The sequence below is a fragment of the Rana temporaria genome, chromosome 2 (assembly GCF_905171775.1).
Source record: "Rana temporaria chromosome 2, aRanTem1.1, whole genome shotgun sequence".
Lineage (NCBI taxonomy): Eukaryota > Metazoa > Chordata > Amphibia > Anura > Ranidae > Rana > Rana temporaria.
The window spans coordinates 470,418,808-470,444,035 of record NC_053490.1 but is presented as its reverse complement, the minus strand read 5'-3'; the positions used below and the strand labels follow the sequence as shown (position 1 = coordinate 470,444,035).

Here is a 25,228-nt window from a genome sequence, read left to right as displayed (position 1 = left end):
ATGACCCAGCCTAAGTCCAGGTACTGGGCGAATGGGGCCTCTGGAGGTCCGCTGACCTGCCTGTGTACCTTGTGGATCCTTAGAATATCTCTTCCCAGCAGAAGAAGGATTTTAGCATCTTTGTCAAGTGGTGGGATTTCACTGGCTATTGACCTTAGATGAGGGTGGTAGAAGGCAACTTCTGGTGTAGGTATTTCTTCTTTGTTGGCTGGTATCTGGTTACACTCTACAAGTGTAGGTAAGGGTAATTGTAGGTTATTTTCTAGGGAAGACACAATAAATCCATGAGCCCTTCTTCCAAAAACCTCTGTAGTTCCACTACAAGTACCTAAGGTGTAAGGGTGAACCTCTCCTTTTGTGCAAAATAGATCGAACAGTTCGGATCGTGCAAGCGATCGATTGCTTTGATCGTCTAAGATAGCATATACCCTTAAAGTCTTTTCTGGCTGATCCTTGTGATGAATATTCACTAGGCATATTTTAGCGCAAGATTTGTCACAGTGGTCTTCCCCACAGACTTCAGTGCACGAAGAAAATACCATGGTGGAATTAGGTACGTGATCTGTACTCTTCCTGCTGTGGTTCTGCCCAGGAGGAAGGTCTGCATGTTGTGAAGGATTGGACTCAAGGGGATGGAGTGCTTGCACATGGTCCTCGGAATCGCACTCTATGCACTTGATAGGAGTTTTACATTCCTTGGCAAAGTGATCGGTGGAAGCACAGCATCTATAACATACCCCAAAAGTCTTTAGGAGTTCCTTTCGTTCTTGTAGGGGCTTCTTTCTGAAACCGATACATTTTTTGAGGGGATGAGGCTTCTTGTGGATGGGACATAATCGGTTTGGGTTTTCGATCTTGCCGCTCTTGTTTGGGGCGGGAGTGGGAATAATGTCTGTCTTCCTAACGGACACGGGACCTCTGCGGTTCCTGTAGCTAGTATGTAGGTTGTCACCTTTAGGTGAGGGAGTATTGAACTCGCTGAATGCAAAACTAGGATCGTTCTTGGTGTCAGCAATGTTCCTGACGAAATTGCAGAAGTAGGAGAACGGGGGAAAGGAAACCTTGTTTTCCCGTTTGTATGATGACCCAACTTGGATCCACTTTTCTTGTAGGCCATGCGGAAGCTTGCAAACGATAGGGTTAACTCCTCGAGCAGTGTCCAGGTAACTGAGGCCAGGTAGCTTAGGGTCAGTTTTGGCAAGCTGGACTTCGAGAAGAAGGTCGCTGAGTCTCTGGAACTCTATATTGTCCTTACCAGATATCCTTGGGAAATTTTCCAATCGTTTGAGCAATGCATTCTCTATGGCTTCAGGACTACCGTAAGTCTGTTCTAGACGCTCCCATGCTGCGGTGAGACCTGCAGTTGGATTGTCGATGTAAACTGACCTGAGGCTCTTGACACGTTCTGTTGACTGTGGGCCAAGCAACCCGATCAGCAGATCCAGCTCACGATCGGCAGTAAAACCGATACCGCCTAATGTAGTTTTGAAAGCGGCTTTCCAGCTTCTATAATTTTCAGGATGGTCGTCGAAGTTTACTAGGCCTGACTTGGCGAGCTCATGTCGAAGTAAGTACTTTACTACCTCTGTTGTATCGGTTGCCTCTGACTTTACATAGGAGGTTGCTGGTTGATTGTTGTGGATAGCATTGTTTATGGAATCGTTGCAAAGAGACGTGGGAAGATATGGTGCAGCAAGGGCATTCAGCTGAATTGTTGGGTGAAGGTCTGGAACAGTACTGTTAGCAGGAGGCTGGCGACTTGCTTGCGGATTAGTGTGCCGTTTTGTGACATATGCGGGATCAGCATGACAGTCGGGAGCTGCACTGGGGTGGGTTTGCATGTAGGAAGTGGCTGGAACAGCTTTTACCTGATGATGTGGTGAAGTCCTTGCGTTGCCGTGAAACGTGGAGGTAATTGAGTGTTCACTGCTGTGGTTTAGAACATAGTTCTTAGTGCGTTCAAAAGGATCTTCTACATCTGCCTTGACGCTGACCCTTTCGCTAGCATCTTCATCTGCACCGATAGCTTGTTCCAAAACCTTTAGTTTTGCTGCAGCTGCCTCGTAGTTGCTCTGTTCCTTTAAAGCTTCAATTGCTGCCCTTTGACGTGCCGTTTGAGCTTCTATTGCTGCCTTTTGATGCGCTGCCTCGGCTTCCATTACTGCCTTTTGATGCGCTGCCTCGGTTTCCATTTCTGCTCTCTTTTTTGCATATGCGGCCCGTACCTTGATAGCCTCTGCTTCGGCGCGGGCATTCATTAGCTGTTCACTAAGCGTTGAGTGCCTTGAACTTCGGGATCTAGAGGAACCTTTAGAACGTCTGGTGGATACAGATTTGTGAGATACAGTGTCCCGTGGCAGCATTAATTTTGCTTCTGCCTTTGCTTTAGTTCGCTGGATAAAGCTTTCTCTTTCCTCATTAAGAAGCTGGGCATTGTTAAGTTGCTCTAAGGACTCCTCAGTGTTGATGCTTTGCAGAATAGTTTTATATTTGTTGCTTGTAGTCTGGTACAGTTCGTATGAAGCAGAGAGATGCTTTATGGCGCCCTCTAGTTGCAGTACCTCATGGCTGGGACATGAAATCACATCAATGTGGGTGAGGATTTTATCCCAAATCTGCTTCAAACTGGTTGCTAGTTCAGTTCTCATGGATTCATAGTTCTCTTTAACCTTCCAAGTGGGTTTCACAGAGCGTTTGGTCAATGCAGTGAACTCTGGGTCCTCATCCTGGCTTTCTCTGTGTGGTGCATGCTGTGGTGTTTCATCACACACTGAGCCCTTTCCACTCATGATGGCCTGCAGTACACAGGCTTGGCTGTAGCAGTGAAGAGTGTCTGTATACTGTGAGGAGCTGTAACAAGCTGTGCTGGGGTTGTATGCAGAATTCTCATGCAATACACACGGTTACACTTCACTATGATCTGTCCTGTGACGCAGTTATCTCTGTGCAGGCTGCTGGATACGTTCTTTTACTATTCTGAATCGGCTACAAAGGCTATGAATGTATTTTTCAGTAGCACATGGAGCTCATTGCCCTGAAGAGATTATCCATCCCAAATCACCTTTCCAGATAGCTTACTCAGTCACAACTCACATGAAAGAAGATCTGGCGATGTTTATTCATCGTATGATCCGTAGAATGCAAGTTACAACAGGTAAAAGAACGATTCTTCCATGCAGGTAGAAGAAACATACAGGTCACATGAATTACAGCATTAAAATGACTGATACAGAAAAGAGGGGGAGGAGACTGAGCAGCATGCAAACTAAGGAATGCCACAAGAGTCAAACTAGATAGGGATTAAAGAGACAGTACATAATAAAAATAATATCATGTAACATGACAATCACAGACAGGTATTGTTTTGCACTGGTTTATCAGATATAATAAAACACTTTAGGGGGTATATATTAGCAGACCAAAAGGGAGAAAATGAGAGAAAATTATTGTTAGGGTTTACATGCACTTTAAAGCTGAACTCTATGTTTGAATCTTAATACAGTAGTCACATTGGTCCAGCTTAGACCAATGTAAGTACAGTATGCATATCTCATACCTGAGCAATTGGAAAACTGTAAATCACTGTAGAAGTCGCTGTTATTACACTGATCGCTGCTATCCTCTGGGGCTTCTTCCCAGTGGCTTCCCTTCTGCATGGCTTTGCTTGTGCAGCACTTTTAATATTTATAGAACACCTTGTTATTATTGAATACATTTCCAAACGCTATCTGAAATGAAAAGGTAGAGAGGTAGGGCGGTGACATCTCAATCTCCACCTCGTCCAATCATAGAAGGCCTTGCATTCATTGTAAAGGGACAGAACTCAGAAGATCGCTGCTGTCACCACACTAGAATTGACTATTACAGTACAGTAATTTGCAGCTTCCACGTGGATTGGTAAGGTATGAGATCTGTTTACTTACATTGGACCATGCTGGATCAATCTAACTATGCAATAAAATTCAACCAAATAGTTTTACTTTTAGTAGAAAATGGTCCGATTTTTTTCGATTTTAGCAACATTGGTAAGTAATGGATCACTGCAGAATCGTGGATGTATTTTTTATAATCACATCAGGATTTTTTGTGTATATGTAGAAGAATGGTGGCATAGAATAGGTGAAGTGTGAAGAGGGTGGGTGGTCTTTAGTATAACATATTCACAGTCCAGTTTACTACTGTAATTATATTTATACATAGACAAGTTTTACATGCATTTTGATTTTCATATAAAGATGTTTTTGTGTCTTATTTTGCAGCATCTGACCTGGCAGCAGAGCAAGGGCAAATTCTGGTAATTGCCACAGCAGCTGTTGGAGGATTCACTCTGCTGGTTATACTCACTTTGTTCTTCCTCATCACTGGCAGGTAAATTAAGACCCCTTAGAGGACCACTAAGCCTACAACATTGCTTAGAAAAAAGTTCTCATACTGTGCAAAACTTGACATTGTGTTAATTTGGTGTATACAGTAGACCGTACATTACTATATGGGGGACCGCGGCCCGCATCCGGCCACAGCTACTGCTCTATCTGGACCTCCGTGATCGAGTAATTTTCTCCCCAGTCTCCACCACTGTCATTAGCAGATGGCGGGAGGCGGGACGATTCTGTACTGCGGGCGGGACCAGCACTGCATGGAAAGAGGAAGCTGCCTGAATTAACTTTTCACATTAACCAGGAGGTGATTGGCTGCTAGGAGGGGTCCTAGTAACCAATAAACCAGCTTGCTAATATGAAAAGCTAACCTGGCAGCTCCCACGTCCTATCCTGTAATGCTCTGCCTTCAGTTTAGAATTGTCCCACCTCCTGCTCTCCGCTCTGTGTAAGGTAGGAGAGAGAAGGGAGGAAAGAACATGGCTGTGAACTTGTGAGGGATGGGGAACTGGTGTCGTGTACACGGGGGCAGTGCTGTGTGTGTGGGGGGTGATGTAAAGGGATACAGTGCTGTGGGGGGATGTGAAAGGGACAGTACTTTGGGGGGTGATATGTGGACAGTGTTGTGGGGGGATTTAAAGGTGGCAGTACTGTGGGGGGATGTGAAAGAAGCAGTACTTTGGGGGTGATATGTGGACAGTGTTGTGGGGAGATTAAAAGGTGGCAGTGCTGTGGGGAAAGGGAGATTGCTGTAAGGGGATGTGAAAGGGACAGTGCTGTGTGGGTGATATATGAATGGCACAGTGCTGTAGGGGAATGTGAAGGTTTCAGTGCTGTGGGGCGATGTGAAGGTGTCAGTGCTGAGGGGGGAAGTGCAAGGGAGAGTGCTGTTGGGGAATGTGAAAGGGACAGTGCTGTGGGGGTGATATATTAAGGGGACAGTGCTGTGGGGGGATGTGAAAGGTGTCAGTGCTGTGGGGGGATGTGAAAGGGGCAGTGCTGCGGGGGGGGGGGGGGGTAAAGAAAGATAATGCTGTGAGGGGGGGTGTGTGAAAGGGGCAGTAAAGGAGACAGTGCTGTGTGTGGGGGGTGGTGATATAAAGGGGGACAGTGCTGTGTGTGGGGGGTGGTGATATAAAGGGGGACAGTGCTGTGTGTGGGGGGTTGGTGATGTAGAGGGGGCAGTGCTTTGTGGGGGAAGTGAAAGAGGCAGTGTTGTGTGGATTATATGTGAAGGGGGGGCAGTGCTGTGGTGGGAAAGATGTGAATGGGGACAAGCAGCTGCACAAAAAATGAGGTGCTGCACAGAAAACTGCTGGAAGAAACTTTTACTAATCTGACCTCCCTGAAATTTAATTCAACGCCCCTGCAGAAGACAAATATACTAGGCTGACTCAAGTAATGAACATTTGTAGCAATATCATGTCCTTATTTATGTGGCAACAACTGGCTACTAATCTATGCCTTACAGGAAACCTGTACTAAGATAAATACAGAGCCTGCTGGTAATGACCTTCTGAAATTGTTAGTATCTTGGCTAGCTCTGGCCAGGCCATCTTTAAGGCAGGGCAAAAGGGGCAGCTGCCCTGTGCCTTGTCATTGTTGTGGGGCCCAAAGCAGCTGCCTCATACTTTGCCAACTACCCTGTTTTAAATTCCCTCGTCCTTTGAAATGTTAGTCCTGTGCTGTGTCCTGATATCTCAGTGTGAAGTGCTGCTACTAATGCTGCCCAGCTCTGCCCTATTGTTGTGTATGGATGACTCACCTAAAGACCCTGGCCCAGATTCAGGTAACACTTACGCTGACGTATCTTGAGATACGCCGCGTAAGTGTACAGATGCACCGTCGTATCTATGCGCCTGATTCTTAATGCATGATATGCCTGAAATGTGGTTTCGTCCGACTGACGTAAGTTCCCTACGCCGTCGTATCTTAAAAGCATATTTACACTGGCCACAAGGGGCGCTTCCATTGATTTACGTGTCGAATATGTAAATGATACACCGTTTACGTAAGGCGTACATCCGGTGTAAAGTTATTCCACATATAGGACGCGCATCCCATGCAAAGGTATGGACGACAGAACACCCATCGTATTTTACGTCGTTTACATAGTAGTACGTGAATGGTGCTGGGCGTAGGTTACGTTCACGTCATAGGCATTGAGCCGTCGTATCTTAGGGAGTATGTTCGACGTGATTCTGAGCATGCGCACGCATGCGCCGTTCGTTCGGACCATCATTTGCATGGGGTCACGGTTCATTTAAATGGATCACGCCCACCGTCTACCTACTTTAAATTAGGCAGGCTTAAGCCGAATGATTTACGTTACGCTGGCGCAACGTAGTGAGCGAGTGCTTTGTGAATACTCTGCTTGCCTCTCTGGGATACGTCGGCGTAGTGCATATGAGATGCGCTACGTTGGCACAAAGATGCACCGATCTACCTGAATCCAGGCCCCTGTGTTTATATGAAAATAACAGAATTGATATGTAAATAGTGGTGGCATTCATATGTAAATAACGACGGCCGGCTGTATTGATATGTAAATAGAGGAGGCATTCATATGTATATCATGCCCCCTCCCACCCTGAGGTCATGTTCACCATCACCTCTGCTGAATGTTGCCCAACTGGGGAGGTAAAGGGGCATGCTTGAAAGTCATGCCTACAACTGTGGTCATTAAGCCTATCATCAGCCTGTTCTGCAAAGGTAAGCAAATTGGTGGTGGTGGGGGGGTGGGGGGGATGTGTAGTGTGGAGTGTGCAGAGGTAGGCAGAGAAGGAATTACAGTTTGGGGTGCACAGGTGAGCAAGGAGGGGATATATAGAGGTAAGGAAGGTGGGTGCAAAGATGAGCAGAGGAGGCAGGTAGAGTTAAAGGTGTGGAGGTTTGGAGTGGAGAGGATGGGGGAGGTTTGGGGGGGCAGAGGGTTAGCAGGGGTTTTAGGATGCAAATGTGTACTGACAGGGCGGATAAAGATGTAGGTAGCGTGTAGGGCTAAAACTAGCGGCTCTTTACCGCTGACGCCTTCACCGCCCCAGTGTGGAAGTAGCCTTAGAGATAGTTCCACTGCCAATTCTAACAGTAACATTGCCTCATCTGCCCCAAAGCACCCCCCATGTGGTGGGCATGTGGCTTGGTATGGTTAGGAGGGGGCGCTCTTTTCCCCCCTCTTTCCTGACCTGCCATGCTGCATGCTCAGATAAGGGTCTGGTTTGGATTATGTGGGGGACCCCACACATTTTTAGTTTTTTACATTTTGGCGTGGGGTTTCCCTTAAAATTCAGGTCTGTATGGATGCCAGACCCCAACACCATTTTTCGTTTTACTATTTTTACCAGCAATGTTTTTTTTTTATTATTATTCAGCTGTCAGTAGGGAAACCCATTGACAGCTGTAGATTCATCGGTTGTTAAGGATGCCGTAAATGGCTTCCCAGCCCCACTCCTTAGCAACCAGCTTTTACTGCGCCATGATTGCAATCAAGGAGCAGAATGCACTGTGCATTGCAGAGCATTGGGCGGGACGCACGCCTGCTGAACACCCTGCAATTCTGGGTGTTCCCCGAATGGGGCGAACCGCCAATGTTTGGCCCAAACACATGCTTGAGCCAAACCGTTCACCCAACACTACCTATTTATATGTTTTCATTTTGCCCCCAAATGAAACTTTTAAAGCATTATTTTCTTCCCATGTGTTTCCTTCACTCCTTCCATATTTTTGTGGTTTCATTCTGCTTCTGTCAAAGGTGAAGTGTCTTTGTGATGATTTAATTAGCAGACTGTTATTTCTTGCTTAGCATACTAATTACCAAAATAAGTGCCTAAAATGATTAGCAAGGAACTCATTTACAAGAAGTAGTATTTCTTTTTTTATGAAATGTCAGCCATTGATTGTGGGAGAAAAACATATTCTCTGTAAATGGACCATAGAAGAGATGCCGCCGCAACACTTTCTCTCGCTAAAGGCCATTCAATAAGTTTTAAGGTTGAAAAGGATGACGTTTCGGTTTTAATCACGCTAATTAACCTGAATTTTGTGCTGTGACTTCTCATGATTCTTAATAATTGATATTTTTTTCACTTTGCAATGTATGCTGCATGCAGAAGCCTCATTAAAACTTGGAAAGGAGCAGTTTTAGTCTGGTGATACAGCCTCTCCGGTCAGCGCAATTAAAAATGGAACCACTCTATGTACTGAATACTAACCAAAATGACAGCTATTGGCAAGAAAAACGTATTGAACATAATAATGTGTTTAAAAATGTATAATATTCATGACACTTATGACGTGTAAGGTTTCTAATGGCAGAGAAGGTTAGATCTTCAAATAAAACCATTTGTCTTTTTCAAAAGGTGGGGGGCAGCTTTTACAGTATATAATTTGCCTTATTTCTAAATCAGAAACCTAGAAATATGTTTTGCTTCTGCTAGGATTGTTAAGTTTTAATTAATGGAAACATAGTGTGCACAGCCCATTGTATTAGGATGTGCACGCCAAAGCTCAAACACATATGCGTGTGTGTGTATATATATATATATATATATATATATATATATACGGTGTCAGTCGTTTTTTTTTTATTATTTCTTTTTTAAAAAAATATATTTTTTATTATTGTTTATTAATATTTTCATTTATTTTTTATAATTTATTTTAGGAGCCCCATTAGGGGGCTTTGGTGAAATATCCAGAGTATATCTGCAGCACATGGGGTGATTAGGGTGTGCCCAGGCACACCTGGCACACCCTGTGCGCACACCTATGAATGGAAAATTTAACAGGATGGAGGAGCTTGAGTGGACGTGGATTATTAAAATGTGAGCATTGCCTAATAGGTGTGGCTGAGCATGGTAAAACAGAGCTGATTTTCATAAACCATAGGATAATCTAAATTTTAAAGTAAACGTTCATAGGGCCCCTCTGCATGAAGGGAACCTGATGTAAACTGCTGTTCTTGGTCACCATCCAGGGAAGAGATGAAATGGACTCAAGAGTGAGTCTTGTTTGAGTCGAGTTGAAGCAGATTCTGGCAGGGAAAGTCACTTCTAAGTGCAATATTCCAAAAGTTTTTTTAGGACACAAGATTAACAAAACTTACAAGCGGTCGTTGGGAATCAGGCTAATAAAATCTTAGCTCTGGATGAGCTCCAGTGATAGTCTCTCTGTAACTGCTCAGCTGGCCAGCAGCCATGGAGAAGGTGGAGCACAAGCGTAAGATGGCCACCACACTTCCAGGTCAGCACGGAATGCACATGCCAGATGTGACGTCAGAAGAGAGAGGTAATGTGTTTTGGAGCATGCTCAGAAGCTCCTTCTTCAGAACTAAGCCCCAAGGACTGAGGAGGCATCTTATATGGGAGGAAGGTTGGAACACTGTACTTAGAATCGCCTACTCTGTCTTTCACTAATCAAAATTTTAGAACCACGTAGCATATCATTTCTCAGTTTGAAGGGCGGTTACCTAAATTGAGCCTGTGCTGGGGAGTGATGGAAAGGTGAATATGTGCTGCTGCAAGAAGGGGAGGAAGAGGCGTGAGGCTGGGTTCACACTGAGCCCGGGTTCACACAGGTACGACAAACGCTCCGACATTGGGAGCTGATGTCACATGATGTGTGAAAATCAATGTTTCCCTATGGGAGCCGTCTTAACTGGTCCGACACAAGTTGGTCCGACTTTGAAAATGCTCCCTGTACTACTTTGGTCCGACTTTGATCCTACTTCAGCCCATTGAATATCATTGAAGTCGGCTCAAAGTAGGACCCTTGTTTTAACCATCCGACTTTTGACATCCGACATGGTGATTACACACAAAGTCGGATCAAAGTAGTACTGTATCCTGTTCATTCAAGTCGGATGGATGTAGGACCAATGTAGGACCGATGTAGGACTGATGTAGGACTGATGGCGCAGAGCAAAGTAGGATGAAAGTCGTATTACTGTCGTGTCATATCAGTGTGAACCCAGCCTGATACTACACAACGGTCGTACGACTTTCATCCTACTTTGCTCTGCAACATCAGTCCTCAATCGGTCCTACATTGGTCCTACATCCATATGACTTGAATAAACAGGATACTACTTTTACATCTCAGCTCTGGTGGGCAACATCGCTTACTGACTGCTTTTCACTGTGACTGTAATTCGCTGCAATACCATTGTTGTCTTGTCACTGTTATCAGGCCTAAAGTCAGAGGTCTTTATCTGCATCCTTGTCCCTGAAGAATGATTCGCAGATTAGATTTATTTAAAGGAGGAACATGACAATTTAGCTTAGTGAATAAGGTGAAATAATGTTCCTTTCGAATACCCAAATATATGCAAGGGATATAAAAAAAAAAAGCTTACACTGTAAAATGCATGACAATGCATCTGGTTGAATTGAACCTTTATGTGTCTGTTCCCTAAAACAACATCCCTACTTTTCCTTTAACTTCTCCCTAAATATGGCTAGATCAAAACCTGACAAGATCTTTTGGTGCCTCAACAATGTTATTAATAACTACAGATTCGCGAGGCTGCCAGTTTGCTGATAATCGTGGTAGGATGCTGCTGAAGATACTTCAGAACAAGACACATTATGTTCAAGTTTTTCCACCCCCCTGGCCATGGCCTGCCCACAAATGCGTGCTCAATAAAGTGGTTATAAACCTCAGAAATGAAATATGAACAAGGACATCCTTCTATACTGCACAATTGTCTCAATCTAGAGCAGGGGTCTCCAAACTATGGTCCTCCAGTTGTTCAGGAACTACAATTCACATCATGCCTAGGCATGTCTGTGAATGTCAGAGTTTTACAATGCCTCATGGGATGTGTAGTTCTGCAGAAGCTGGAGGGCTGTAGTTTGGAGATCCCTGACCTAGAGTAACAATTATAATTTCTGTCTGCCGCTTTGTTCCTCTACTATCAGCTGAATCATTTCTGACAAGTTTTCCTGGCACCAAGAGAAAAAGGGTGAGGCGGGAGGGATCCTAAACTGATTGACAGCCTCAGCTCTGTTTATTTGTGCTGTGTGAAGGAGGTCTGCCCCTTTCCTCCAATCAGCTGTCAGAGCTCTGCTCACTGAGCTCTACAGAGTGTAACTTCAGCTCTCCGCCCCTTTTTCTGGCAGCTCAGACAAGCTTCATAAATTCTGGACTTTGAACGGATGTAGAGAAGAGAAGACTACTGATAAACAGGAACAACTTATGTAGGAGGATTTACTTAATCTCTGTGCATCACCCGAGGCCAGCCACTTGGGTGGGTATATGTAATGGTTTACAACCACTTTAAGCTGCATTTCTATTCCAGTACTGGTTCAGCCCACAGATTGCCTTCATCTCTATGTGATGCTACATAGCTGAGAACAGAAGGCTAGGTTCACAACTTAATATGCTGATTTTTAAGCACTGGATAAATAATCATGAATTGAAGATACTTGTGAGTAAGTGGATTTAAGCAGATGTTTGCAGGAGTCAATGCACCTTTAATGGCGCAGATAACATCCAGTGTTTCATTACTATTTTGTCAGAATCCAATTAGCTATAATTCCTTCAATATTTATAGTGAGCTGGGAAGAAATCTTATGTCTTCATTTTCATGCGCACACTGATTGAAGGACCTGTAGCATGTCTGAGCTAATCACATGTGATGAGGGTACATTAAGCATCTTTACACTTGTGATTCCGCCTTGCATTCCTCAGAGAGGGGAAAACATACATCATCAGAGAATACTGCAGCTCATTGCACAGCATTGGAGGGAAGCCATGCTCAAACAAAAATTCATCACAAAGGTACAAGAAGATGATTTTCTTTCTACTTACTGAATATGATTAGTGAATAGATAACACTAATTGGGGTGTACTTTTTTTTTATATAGTGCTTCCATTCTCACCAATGAGAATGTAAATCATTCACATTAGTCCCTGCCCCAAAGAAGCTTATAGGGGGTTATTTACTAAAGGCAAATCCACTTTGCACTACAAGTGCAAACTACAAGTGCAAAATGCACTTGAAATTGCACTGAAAGTGCACTTGGAAGTGCAGTCGCTGTGAATCGGAGGGGTAGATTGAAATGAGGGGAAGCTCTGCTGATTTTATTATCCAATCATGTGCAAGCTAAAATGCTGTTTTCTATTTTCCTTGCATGTCCCCTTAAGATCTACAGCGCCTGCGCTTCCAAGTGCACTTTTAGTTCAATTTCAAGTGCACTTTGCACTTGTATTTTTCACCTTTAGTGCAAAAGTGGATTTGCCTTTAGTAAATAACCCCCATAGTCTGCTTTCCCCAACATGCTCTTCCATACACAGTTGACCAATTTGTTTGTGAGAGATATCCCACATTAACAAAATACAACTCCATGATAAAACCAGGACTCAGACTCCCAGGTGGGTTCTCATTTTGGAGGGTAGGACAGGAAGATCATTTCCCCCTCTCCCAAACTAAAGGCAGTATGGAGAATTCACTATCTGGTGCAGTCTAAAGAATGTCATTGTCACCTACTCTTTAGTGGATTTGCCAGATGATTACATAAGGACAGGTGACACTCAACATTTGGCCAAAAGACTAATCTAACACCATTACAGGTATACTAATGCTGGGGGATAATGACTTTTAGAGAGAAAGCTGAGAAGATCTAGCAAAAAAACCTAGCATGGGGCAAACTGCAGTTTTTAGCAGTTTAATATAGACAGACTAATCATAGGCTGGTTTATGAGTGGTTGTCATATGTTAATGAATGTTGCTCTACTAAATAAAGGGTCCTTGTGTAAGAAAATAAGAGGTGGGAAGTAATAATGTGATCAGTATTAAATGATTTCAATATTATTCATCTATACCCACTTTTCACCGTTCAATGGGCGTGGGTCAGCAATGAAACACACATCACAAAATGTAGGTAAAAAATAAACATGAACCTCTTTGTTATCGATCAGGAAATATTACATAGAAACAATCCATAAAATCAAAGACAAATATTAAAAGCAATGCTGATACTGGCAAACAATAAAACCCCTGCACCATAGAAGACAATTACCTATAGAACCAAAGACAATAAGTTCAAACTATCATAAACTGGGTAGACTAACCACCAAGCTTATCCATTATTATCAATCCCAAGGGGATAAACAATAGCAGGACCCTTCTATGTGTCTGAGTGTCCCCCTAGGTGTCTCTCTGTCTACTGTCCCCCTCAAGTCTTTCCAGTTAGGTCTCTCCTCATTCAAGTCTTTTTCAGTCATTTCTATCCTATTTTCTTCTCTTCACTATCATTAACCACTTCCATACAGGGCAGTTATACACCCATCCATACCGGGCCTATTCTGGCACTTCTTTCCTACATGTACAAATCATATTTGTTTTGCTAGAAAATTACACAGAACCCCCAAACATTATATATGTTGTTTTAGCAGACACCCTAGGGAATAAAACGACGGTCATTGAAACGTTTTATCTTGCACGCCATTTGCGCAATAATTTTTCAAACGCCTTTTTTTTGGAAAAAAATTGTTTCATGAATTAAAAAAATAACAAAACAGTAAAGTTAGCCCAATTTTTTTGTGAAATATGAAACATTATGTTACACCGAGTAAATAGATACCTAACATGTCACGCTTAAAAATTGCGCACACTCATGGAATGGCGCCAAACTTCGGTACTTAAAAATCTCCATAGGCAACGCTTTGAAATTTTTTACAGGTTACCAGTTTAGAGTTACAGAGGAGATCTAGTGCTAGAATTGTTGCTGGCACTCTAACGCACGCGGCGATACGCTTCTGCGCGCGAGCTACCGGGGACAGGGACGTTAAAAAAAATATTTTTTATTTCTTTTTTTTTTTTTACATATTTATTTATTTTTTTACACTTTTTTTTTTATTTTTATTTTTTTATTATCACTTTTATTCCTATTACAAGGAATGTAAACATCCCTTGTAATAGGAATGTGTGTGACAGGTCCTCTTTATGGAGAGATGCGGGGTCAATAAGACCGCACATCTCTCCTCCAGGCTGGAAAGCATGAAATCGGTGAAAACAAATTCACCGATGTCATGCTTACGGTTGCTTAGCAGCCGCAATTGCGGCTTTGTTTACTTACGGGGACCCGGGCGTGACGTCATCACATCGCGCCCGGGTCCTCCGACGGTCATAGAGATGACTGGTGACCATCTGGTCACCAGTCATCTCTATGCTTCCTGCCAGCGCCGGACGATTCGTTCTCCGGGCCCCCGATTGCACGGGAGAGCCCGGAGAAGCACCGGACGGCGGCGGGAGGGGGGGATGTCCCCTCCCGCCGCCTGTAAGAACGATCTAGCGGCGGAATGATCGTTCTTACGTTGTGCAGAATCGCCGGCAGGAGAGAAGGATATCTGAATGATGCCTCTAGCTGCAGGCATCATTCAGATATCCACCCGGAAAGCCCAGGACGTCATATGACGTCCTCCTGGATCGAGGAGGGGTTCCTGCCGCCGTCATTTCACAATGACGCGGTAAGGAAGTGGTTAAGGAAACTCTGATTGGTCCAAACTGCACAATTATATTATCCTCATAAAAATAAATTATTGAAACTCAGTCCCCCTTTTATTTGATGATTCTTCCATAATAATGAATATTTCTCCTTACTATTCATGGCATCTCTTGCAAGTATACATTCATTATTCTTATTTATCGTCCATTAAATCTTGACCTTTAGGCTGGGTTCCCACATATGCGAATTGGATGCAGCTTACACCGCATCCAATTCACAGCACATTTGAAAATGTGTTATTTTCAATGGGTCTGGTTCACATATGTGCGTTGCATCCGCAATCCGCATTGCACAAAAATAAATTGCGTTTTCTAGGCAGTGCGGTGCGAATTGCAGGCACATAATCTTCAATGGTAATTCATCTAATTTGCAGATGTGTTCCATGGTGAACAGGAATTCTCTCCCCCTCCTCACTACACCTCCCCCTCTCCTTGGTCAGCTGATCTGCAGCTACAACGGCTGAATAATTAATTTTTATCTTCGCAGGGAAACCGGAGTTGCAATTCGTATCGGACTAGTGTGAACCCAGCCTTAGACATCAATTGACCAGTTTAGCATACCAAAGCCATGTGACCCATTGGGACACAGTGGCCTGTTAACTTGATTCCACCTATTTACCAGCCTCCCTGAAGACAAAAAGATACTCTTAATTAAAACACTTATTAAAGCAAAATTACTTGGCTTTAGCATACTAACAAAGGCAAAAGAGGAAAGACCAGTTCTGCCGAGAGACAGGAAATCTTATAATTGACCATCTAGTGAATGGCGTATGTACATACTCTGGCCCATAACTCAAAATAATCACATATAAATATATGAATTAAATACAATCCTTACAAATATACTGTATATTTTCCATGACAAGGCCATTTCTTATGCCCCGTACACATGATCAGACTTTTTCCATCGGATTTTCCGATCGTGTGTAGCCCCATGTGAGTTTTTTAATCGGAATTTCCGGTGAATTCCATCAGATATAGAACATGTTCTATTTTTTTCCGATGTGATTTGGCCGGGCAAAAGCACGATCGTGCAGAAAATGTAAGCAGATATAATTAGCTGCTTTGGGTAATGCCTCTAGTGTAATTTCTACCAATTTACTTTTTTTATTCTGATGTCTGCCCACCTGAATGTCGTGCCAATGCTACAGGCTTTGTAAAGCTTTGTACTGCCATTTGATAGCAAATGAATGCCATTTGTTTTGTTAACACAGTGATTCCCTTAATGTATAGTGTTGTGTTAGATACTAAAGCCTTGTAGATGATAAAAATGTATTCTCAATCAGTACATTTATGCAGTAAGACAAAGCAGTTTATCCCATATAGCACATTATAAGTATCAGTAGTTCTATAGTTCATAATTCTATGTTTTACATTTTAGATTTAGTGGCTCTCATGGAGGAGCTTTATATTTTCATGGCTGGGTTGCAACGTCAGATTTTAGTTACAGGTAGCAGGCCAAGAAAAATCAATTATTCAGTAGAGCAGTAAAGATTCGAAATTATTTGGTAAAGAGCAAGGAAAATGTACACAGTAAGTGAGTGAGTGAGTGAGTGAGTAAGAAACTTATATAGCGCAACAAATGCGAACTGAATCGCCTCTGGGCGCTTAGTATCCATTTTCTGAGTGAAACTTTTGCCCTCAGAAGAGATAGGTTTTGATTTTTCCTCTGAAGGCCAAGTGGTTCACCTCCAATCGGATGTTGGTTGGACAGTAAGACAGAAAACAATCCAAATTCTCCAAAAAAATAACAAAACAAACAAAACTCCTGCCAACAACAGCAAAGGTTTTGTCACATTTTTTAGTACTTTGACCGAAAATACACCCAGACAGGTAAGTACTATACAGTCCTGATCCAAAGACCACTTGAAAAATTGCAAAAAACATATTTTACATTGTTGGATCTTAACAAGGTTCCAAGTAGAGCTTCAACACGCTACAAGAAGAAATGAGAGTGAGACAAAACATTTTTTGTGCATTCAATTTAATGAAAACAACGAATAAACTGAAACAGGCTGTTTTTCAGCTGATCAAAAGTTTAGGACCACACCTCCAAAAAAAAACTAAACCCCCCCAAAACAGAAATCCAACTTCCAAACATGAACTCAGTAATGAGTAGCTCCGCCTTTATTGTTGATCACTTCAAAAATTAGTTTCAGCATGCTTTTTTTTTTTTTTTTTTTTTTTTTAAAACCATTTTATTAAGCAATTGACACAACATACAATCTTTTTCAGTACTGGGTGCAACCAGTAGTACAGTACAGTTGATACAGAAGTGAGTACATGCAAGTGAAAGCAGAATGAGTCTAGTGTCAAAACAGAACAGAAATAGTATACTAACAGTATGTAAATAATTGTTCGGGCTACGTCGATACCCTTCAAGTGGGGGAGCATATTAGGAACTAAAGGAGCTCCCGAGCCCATAGGGGGCCCTCCCCAACTGCCCCCCCCAAACGGAGCTACCTGTGGACATAGCGAAGCTGAGGTCTTGAGAGGTACGGGACACCAGCCGTGTTTGAGGATGCTAGTCGGGGAGGGGGGGTAGCAAGAGGAAGAAAAAAAAAAAGGGGGGGGGGGATATCCTGAGGGGGAAGAAGAGATCAGTTGTGTAGGAGACAGAGCTGTCACTGCCCAAGGGGCTCGGTCGTGGATGCGTCCGCAGGGAGAGCTGGGTCCACTGAGGCCCGTGGTTCCCTATAGTGGATCCAACATGCCCAGGTTTCTCGAAATTTGTCATGAGTGTCATTAGCACGATGGATTAGTTGTTCCATATCTTTAATTCTATCCACCCTGAGGTGCCAGTCATGCAACGTAGGGGCAGAGGTAGACTTCCACCTCAAGGGGACACATTGTGTGGCGGCGTTAACAAGATGCAATGTTAGTGACTTGCGATAATGTTTCCTAGGCACAACTGTGTGGTGCAGTAAGTACTGTGCCGGGGAGAACTCTAAGAAGTAAGTAGTGATCTGGACGATACACTCGTGGATTTCCTTCCAAAATGGCACTATCAAGGGGCATTCCCACCAAATGTGGAGGAGGGAGCCCGTGGCCCCACCACACCGCCAACATTCAGCCGGAACTGCGGGGAAGATCCTATGTAGCTTTTCCGGGGTGCGATACCACCGGGTACACAGTTTGTATCTATTCTCCTGGGCTGTCACATTAACAGATCCTTTGTGGGCGTGCTCCCAAATGTGGTCCCAGTCTTCGTCTGACAAGTCAAGGGATAGGTCAGTGTTCCAGGACGCTCGGAACTGTTCAGTGGGTGGTACCTTTGACAGCAACAGGGAGTATAGTGCAGAAATTAGATGGCGTTGTGGTTGGTCCGCGGCACAAATAAATTCTATCGGGGTTAAGTCTCGGGACCATAGCAAGGGTGTTCGGGCACCACCCAAAAAGTGTCTGATTTGGAGGAACTTAAAGAACGGTATACTCAGGTGCGGGAGTGTGGTGGCCATTTCGGTCTGGGAGAGCATGGTTCCGTTTCGAAAGAATTGGCTAGCTCGTACCCTTGTGGGGTCTAGAGGCACTGCGGAGTCACTAGCGGTAATGCTGGGCGGGAAGTCTGGATTAAGAACCAGGGGAGTCATTGGTCCAGGAGATGGGGTCAGTCCAGTTGTACGGCACATCGTCCCAAAGTTCCGGAGCGTGGGTCCTATTAGGGGGTGATCTAGGCAGGGTTTAGGGACCGATCGGGCTTCAATCCACGGGAGATGAGCTATGGGAAACGAAAGGAATTCGTTTTCCACCGCCACCCAGTCCTTGCTTCCGGCATGGAGGTGCCAGTCCACCACCCTTGCCAATTGACAAGCCTTGTGATACAAAGTAATCTCAGGTAATCCCAGACCTCCCTTTAGTTTTGGCAGTATCAGTTTGTCCCAACTTAATCGAGGGGAGCGGCCGGACCAGAGGAACGTCCTGCAACATCTCTTGATAGCAGCGAAAAAGGATTGCGGTAATTTAATCGGTATCGCTTGCAGCAAATATAGTATCCTAGGTAGGACGTTCATCTTCAGCACGGCAGCTCTCCCAAACCAAGAGAGAAAGCCCTTGGTCCAGCACTGCAGGTCCTCCTTGATGGCCTGTAGAGCAGGTAGAAAATTAAGAGTATAGAGATCCCTTAAATCGGGAGGTATTTTGATACCCAAGTAAGTGATTCCGCGTGTCTCCCATCTGAATGGGAAGGTCCGCTTGCAGTGTGCGACCAGTGAGTCAGGGAGGGACACGTTTAAGGCGTGAGACTTGTCAAAGTTTATTTGGAGGTTAGATAAGAGTTTACATTTCTGGAAGTCGAGCAACAGATTGGGGATCGTCGTGATAGGGTCGGACAGGAATAGGAGAACGTCATCCGCGTACGCAGCTACCTTGCAACTTTTATTGCCCACCTCAATGCCCTTAATAGTTGGGTTGTCACGCAGTCTACGCAGCAACGGTTCCATTGTGAGCACAAAAATGAGTGGGGATAAGGGGCACCCCTGTCGTGTGCCATTCGTGAGGGAGAAGGCGTTTGACAGCCGGCCATTCACTCTGACACAAGCAGTCGGCGCGGAGTATAATACCATAATCATCTGTATAAGGCGAGGCGGAAGACCAAGCCTACCAAGCACTGCCTCCATGTAGTCCCATGCCACTCTGTCAAACGCCTTCTCCGCGTCCAAAGAGAGAAGAAACCCCCTCCCCTTGGAGGACTTTAACCAGTGATGTATATTGAGCGCTTTTATGGTATTATCCCTGGCTTCCCTTCCAGGGACAAAACCCACCTGGTCCACAGATATGATGTTAGGGAGGAGTGGAAGTAAGCGATTCGCTAGGATTTTGGCGTAGAGCTTTACGTCGACATTTAGTAATGAGATTGGTCGGTAGCTGGATACCAGTGAGGCGTCCTTTCCCGGTTTGGGAATCAGGGAGATGTGGGCATTAAGTAAGTCTTTTGCGTGATGTGTGGAGGTCGGAAGGGCATTAAAGACAGTCAGAAAGTTCGGCAGAAGTACGTCCGCAAAAGTCTTGTAGTAGCAAACCGGTAGGCCATCCGGGCCTGGACTTTTCCCTGCTTTCATTTGTTTTAGTGCACCCTGGGCTTCCTCCATAGTAATGGGGGCGTCCAAATGTGACCAGTCGTCCAACGGGTTAATGACGGGGCCATACTCCGTTAGTAATTGATCAATAAGCATGCGACGGTTAGCCGCGAGAGTAGGAGTCGGTTGTACGGGTAAATTGTAAAGTTTAGAGAAGTATTGCATAAATTGGGCCGCAATGTCATCCGAGTTCGTCACTGTGGTCCCCGACGCAGACGAGATAGAGTGTATTCTATGTGCTGCTCTCTTTTTTTGGAGAGCTGCTGCTAAGAGTTTCCCTGCCTTGTTCCCGAACTGATAGAATAGTTTATTAGTGAGGGCATATCTACGTTTCAGGGACTTCTGGAGTTCCTCCAGTAGTTCCTCCCGGGCGGCAATCAATTCCGTGTGTGTGTTTGCAGCTAGAGAGCGTTTGTGAGCGCGTTCCAGTCGTGCGACTCGTTCAGTCAATGCTGTCATGTGTGCTTTTCGTAGTTTGTTGCGTTTGGCGAGCAATGAGACAAAAACCCCCCGGATCACGCATTTATGCGCGGCCCAGATCACTGTCTGCGACGAGACACCCGCCCCATTTTCCTTGAAATAATGTGCTAGGGCCTCTGAAGCCTGTCTGGAGTTGTCCGGGTCAAGGAGCAGGGAGTCGTCCAGTCTCCAGATCCCGGATCTGGCATGACAGGAAGGGATCGTCAATGTTATTGAGATCGGGTGATGGTCAGACAGCAACATGGGCTCAATCGTAGCTGAGGCAAGGGAGGTGAGATCATTCTGTGAGAGAAAGAAGTAGTCTAACCGGGAGTACTTATTGTGCAATGAAGAGAAATATGTATAATCCTTGACATTCGGGTGGAGTGTGCGCCATGTATCGTGTAAAGTGAGGGTCGCCAGTTGTGTTTTTATTGCCCGTAGGGCCCTATAGGTTAGGCATGAAGAACCGCTGGATGTGTCTAACGTGGGTGTCAGAGGCACATTAAGGTCGCCTCCCACCACCAGTGTGCCAGATTGGAAGGAAGTCAGCTGGTAAAACACAGAGCGGAAAAATGATACTTGCTGCGAGTTTGGAGCATAGATATTCGCTATCGTGTATGGTAGGTCATGCAGTGTGCCTTTAATAAAAATAAATATACCCTGTGGGTCACGTTGAACGTCCGTAACTATCATTGGACAGTGTCTAGAGATTAGAATGGACACCCCTTTCGACTTTGCAGTGTCGTTTGAGGCATGGTATACTACCGGGTAGTGACGGTCTTGGAGTTTAGGGATGCTATCGGATCTGAAATGAGTCTCTTGGAGCAGGGCGATTTGTGGCCTTTCTTTCCTGAGCAAATCTAAGATGTGAGAGCGCTTCTCCGGGGTATTAAGCCCGCGAGCGTTTAGAGAATACAATTTAAGGTGTGCTATAGGTTGTGTCCCTGTCGGAGACACGAGGTTAGGTCGCGGTTTTTGCATGGTGTGCAACCGAAGAGGCGAGAGAAAGAAAAGAAAAAAAAAAAAGGGGGGGGGACTAGAGAGGGTAAGGGTCGAACGGAGCCAGAGGCCTACAGGCCTGGCAGGCGACGTAACCGATTGAGGAAAGGACTACGTCCAGTCACTCACTTATTTCAAGGACCAATCGGTAGGGTACAGAGTGCACCGCGTTCCCCCACTCCAGCCGGAGTGGTAGGACACTGGTCCACTACCGTGTGGGGGTTGACCAGAGCCTAGACAATTGATAAGACCCAGAGAACGAAACCTGGGTGATAAACCAGACAATAAACAACAATTAACTATAATATGAGGGAGTAACTGAATGCCACCTCAGAGCAGGTATGTGGGTCATGCACCCAAATCTGCGTCGGAGGACAGCCATCCCGGCAGGTACCTCATGGGCCCGCGGGGGTGATACACCATTATTCGGTGAGATACCGCCATAAGCTAACAGAACAGGGGGTAGCTAAGTGTCTAAAAGCGGTCAGATAGCTGCACCCGCTAATCCCTGGCCCATCTCCCCAGGGGCGTCCCACCCACCCGTAGTGGCCACGTGAGCCAAATCTAGAGCCTACCTCATAGCCATAGTGGCAATAAGTGGCCTATAGTAGCGTGAGGAGAAAATCCACTCACTAGTAGGAGATTTCATGCCGCGATGGAGAACGGGCTGGGTTCAGCAGCCGGCAACATGTCATTATCTACCCCTATCGTGACCGTAAGCAAAGGTATAAGCCCCACACATTAACTACAGAAGGATGATTAACTAGTACTATTAGCGCCCAACTCACTCATGGTGTCCATGTAACCCAGGCGGAGTCCTGGTGTGCCCTGCACGATCCGCGTGCCATCAGGCCGCACATGGACCCCAGAGCAGACATTCCCACCCGTGACTTAAAGCATAATACTATACCGCAACACCCGCATCTACTAAGGCATACTACTCAGATCATGGAGTTCATCATGGGCACAAGACCTCTGCGGTCTTGATCGATGCAGCATGTTGACATCCCGGTGTGCGATCACAGACCTCGGCTGACTAGTCGGTTGTATGCGGGCAACGTTCCGCTGAGTCATGCAGCTTGAGGGTAACGTACCGCAGGTTTCCGTGTGTAACCCCCGAAAGTTCGAGACTGGCGGTCCGAGGTAGCCTTATCCTTATGAAACAGCCGTAGCAGAGGATCGCGGTCAGCGGGTGTGAGGGTTCGCGTCCGCCGGTGCAAAGTCTAGGTTAATAAGGAGAGTCTGACCCGCCCTAAAGCAGGAGTGTCTGTCAGCGTGTGCAGAAGCTATACAACAAGCAATCCTAGAAGCCATAACGGTCCGGGGGTGTGTCCACTACTCTGGCGATGTTGTGGCAATAAGCAAGGCTGATCTTCATACAAAGGAGGTAAGGAACGTCAGAGGGCTATGTGGGCGTGCTTCGGGAGCAGCCGTTTCCAGTGCCTGCAAAGCATCTTGGGTATTGTAGTCTCTAACGAGTTTTATGCTGCTCCGCAGAACTTGAGAGAGAGACATGTAGGTCCGCCCACCGGCACAAAGGCGGGAAGCCTTCAGAGCATTCGGATGCTAGTGCACACAGCCACATCCCTCAGAAGTTGAGCCTCACGGTGGGCACCGCCAATGCACAGTTCAAAACATAAAATAGAACCATAACCATGCCCAGAGAAATATAGCCTGAACAGTCAAAACTTAAGATAATAAAAGGCAGCCAGACGCATACCTCACTTTAGTACCTGATAGTGCGGCTCTAATAGTCCCGTCGTGCACGTCGAGCACCCGGGGCATGCGGGGAATCACGAACTTCCCTGGGGTCCTGCGAGCCAGGCGGGCGTCTCTGGTCTGACGGGGATCTGCGCCTGCGGTATCGGGTGGCTTGGGTGTCCATCGGGACCTCAGATGGTTTATTCCATCTACCCACTGACCTGCGGTACGGAGCGTACCAGTCTGGTACAGAAACCAGCGGCAGACCCATCGCGTCACAAAAGCGTGGAAGATCCTCCGGGACTTTCAGTAGGGCCGTTTTGCCGCGATGGGTGGCAGACAGGCAGAAGGGGAACTTCCACTTGTAACGTATGTCCCGAGCTCTGAGGGCATCCAATAGTGGGCGAAGATCCCGGCGGTGCTGGAGAGTAATCCCCGATAGATCCTGGTATAATTGTATCGGGGCCCCTTCATGTAGAAGCCTTTGGCTTCTGGCCCGCTGCAAGATGTCCTCCTTGAGTCTGAAGTCCTCTATGCAGCACACTACATCCCTGGGCGGATCACTGTCCTTGCCTTTTGGGCGCAGGGCGCGGTGAATCCTTTCCATGGGAATGGGGGATTGTGGAGGCCTGCCCAGGATATTGTTGAATATGGCAGTCACTTCATGTTGTACCTGGTCCCCCTCCACAGACTCTGACAACCCGCGGACCCTCAGATTCCGGCGGCGTCCACGGTTGTCCAGGTCCTCCAAGTGCCTGTTCACGTCCCTGAGTTGGAGGGTGTGATCGTCCACTTTAGTAGTGGTTCTAGTCAGGACCTGATCGTGGGCTTCTAGCGATATTTCTGTAGCCGCTACCCTGTCCGTGAGGGAGCGGATATCGATTCTTAGGTCCGCAATGGCCGCCGACAGGGTTTCTTTTATGTCCGCTGCAATAGCCCGCAGGTCCAGGATGTTTAATTGCGGGAGCGGGGCCTCTTCGGTCGATCGTTGGCTACCCACCAGGGGAGGGAGAGAGTCCGTTGGGGGTGCCGAAAGAATAATATCCGATGCAGCCGAGTGAGGTTCGGGTGCTGTCCCCTGAGCGGTGCGGGCGCGGGAAGACGCCATGTTTCCCCGTGAGGAGCGGAACATCTCCGGGATATTCTGTCCCTGGGAGGCCGCCGGTTCCCTCGGTGAGCGGGAGCGAGAGGTCGAGGTGTGCCTCGAGGCAGTATATGCAGAAAGGGAGCCGAATCTGTGCGAATGGTTGCTCGGTGCTCTGAGGTGGCAGGAGCTCAGAACTCACGCGTCCATCTTCTTGCCCAGTCCGGCCACGCCCCCAGTTTCAGCATGCTTGATGCAAGCGTTTCCATGAGGTGAGTGGGAACATTTCTCCAAGTGGTGAAGACAGCCGCACAAAGGTCATCTACTGTCTGGAACTGTTGTCCATTTTTGTAAACTTCCCTTGCCATCCAACCCCAAAGGTTCTTAATTGGATTTAGATCAGGGGAACACGCAGGATGGGCCAAAAGAGTGATCTTCTTCTCCTGGAAGAAGTCCCTTGTCCTGCAGGCATTGTGTACTGTAGCGTTGTCCTGTTGAAAAACCCAGTCGTTACCACACAGACGAGGGCCCTCAGTCATGAGGAATGCTCTCGGCAACATCTGGACATAGCCAGCGGCCATTTGACGCCCCTGGACTTCCTGAAGCTCCATTGTTCCACTAAAGGAAAAAGCACCCCAGACCATTATGGCGCCCCCTCCACTGTGGCGCGTAGAAAACATCTCAGGTGGGATCTGCTTGTCATGCCAGTAACGTTGGAAACCATCAGGACCATCAAGGTTAAATTGTTTCTCATGAGAGAATAAAACTTTCTTCCACCTTTGAATGTCCTATGTTTGGTGCTCTCTTGCGAAGTCCAAACGAGCAGTTCTGTGGCGTTCAAGGAGATGAGGTTTTTGAAGATGTTTTTTGTTTTTGAAGCCCTTCAGTCTCAGATGCCGTCTGATGGTTATGGGGCTGCAGTCAGCACCAGTAAGGGCCTTAATTTGGGTCGAGGATCGTCCAGTGTCTTGATGAGAGACCCTGCTTATGCAGTTCAGCAACCCGACCAAGTTCAAAAAGGGAG

The 25,228-nt window shown here is 45.9% G+C and overlaps 1 protein-coding gene across 2 annotated transcripts in view; it reads left to right on the top strand.

Moving 5' to 3' along the window:
* The window catches only part of EPHA6 (EPH receptor A6), a 1,141,406-nt gene that overhangs the window by 868,258 nt on the left and 247,920 nt on the right, over positions 1–25,228 (top strand). For both annotated transcript variants that reach the window (XM_040338721.1, XM_040338722.1), the window contains exon 8: positions 4,260–4,368. In XM_040338721.1, coding sequence (XP_040194655.1) covers positions 4,260–4,368 — 109 coding nt within the window. The remainder of the gene's footprint in view (positions 1–4,259; positions 4,369–25,228) is intronic.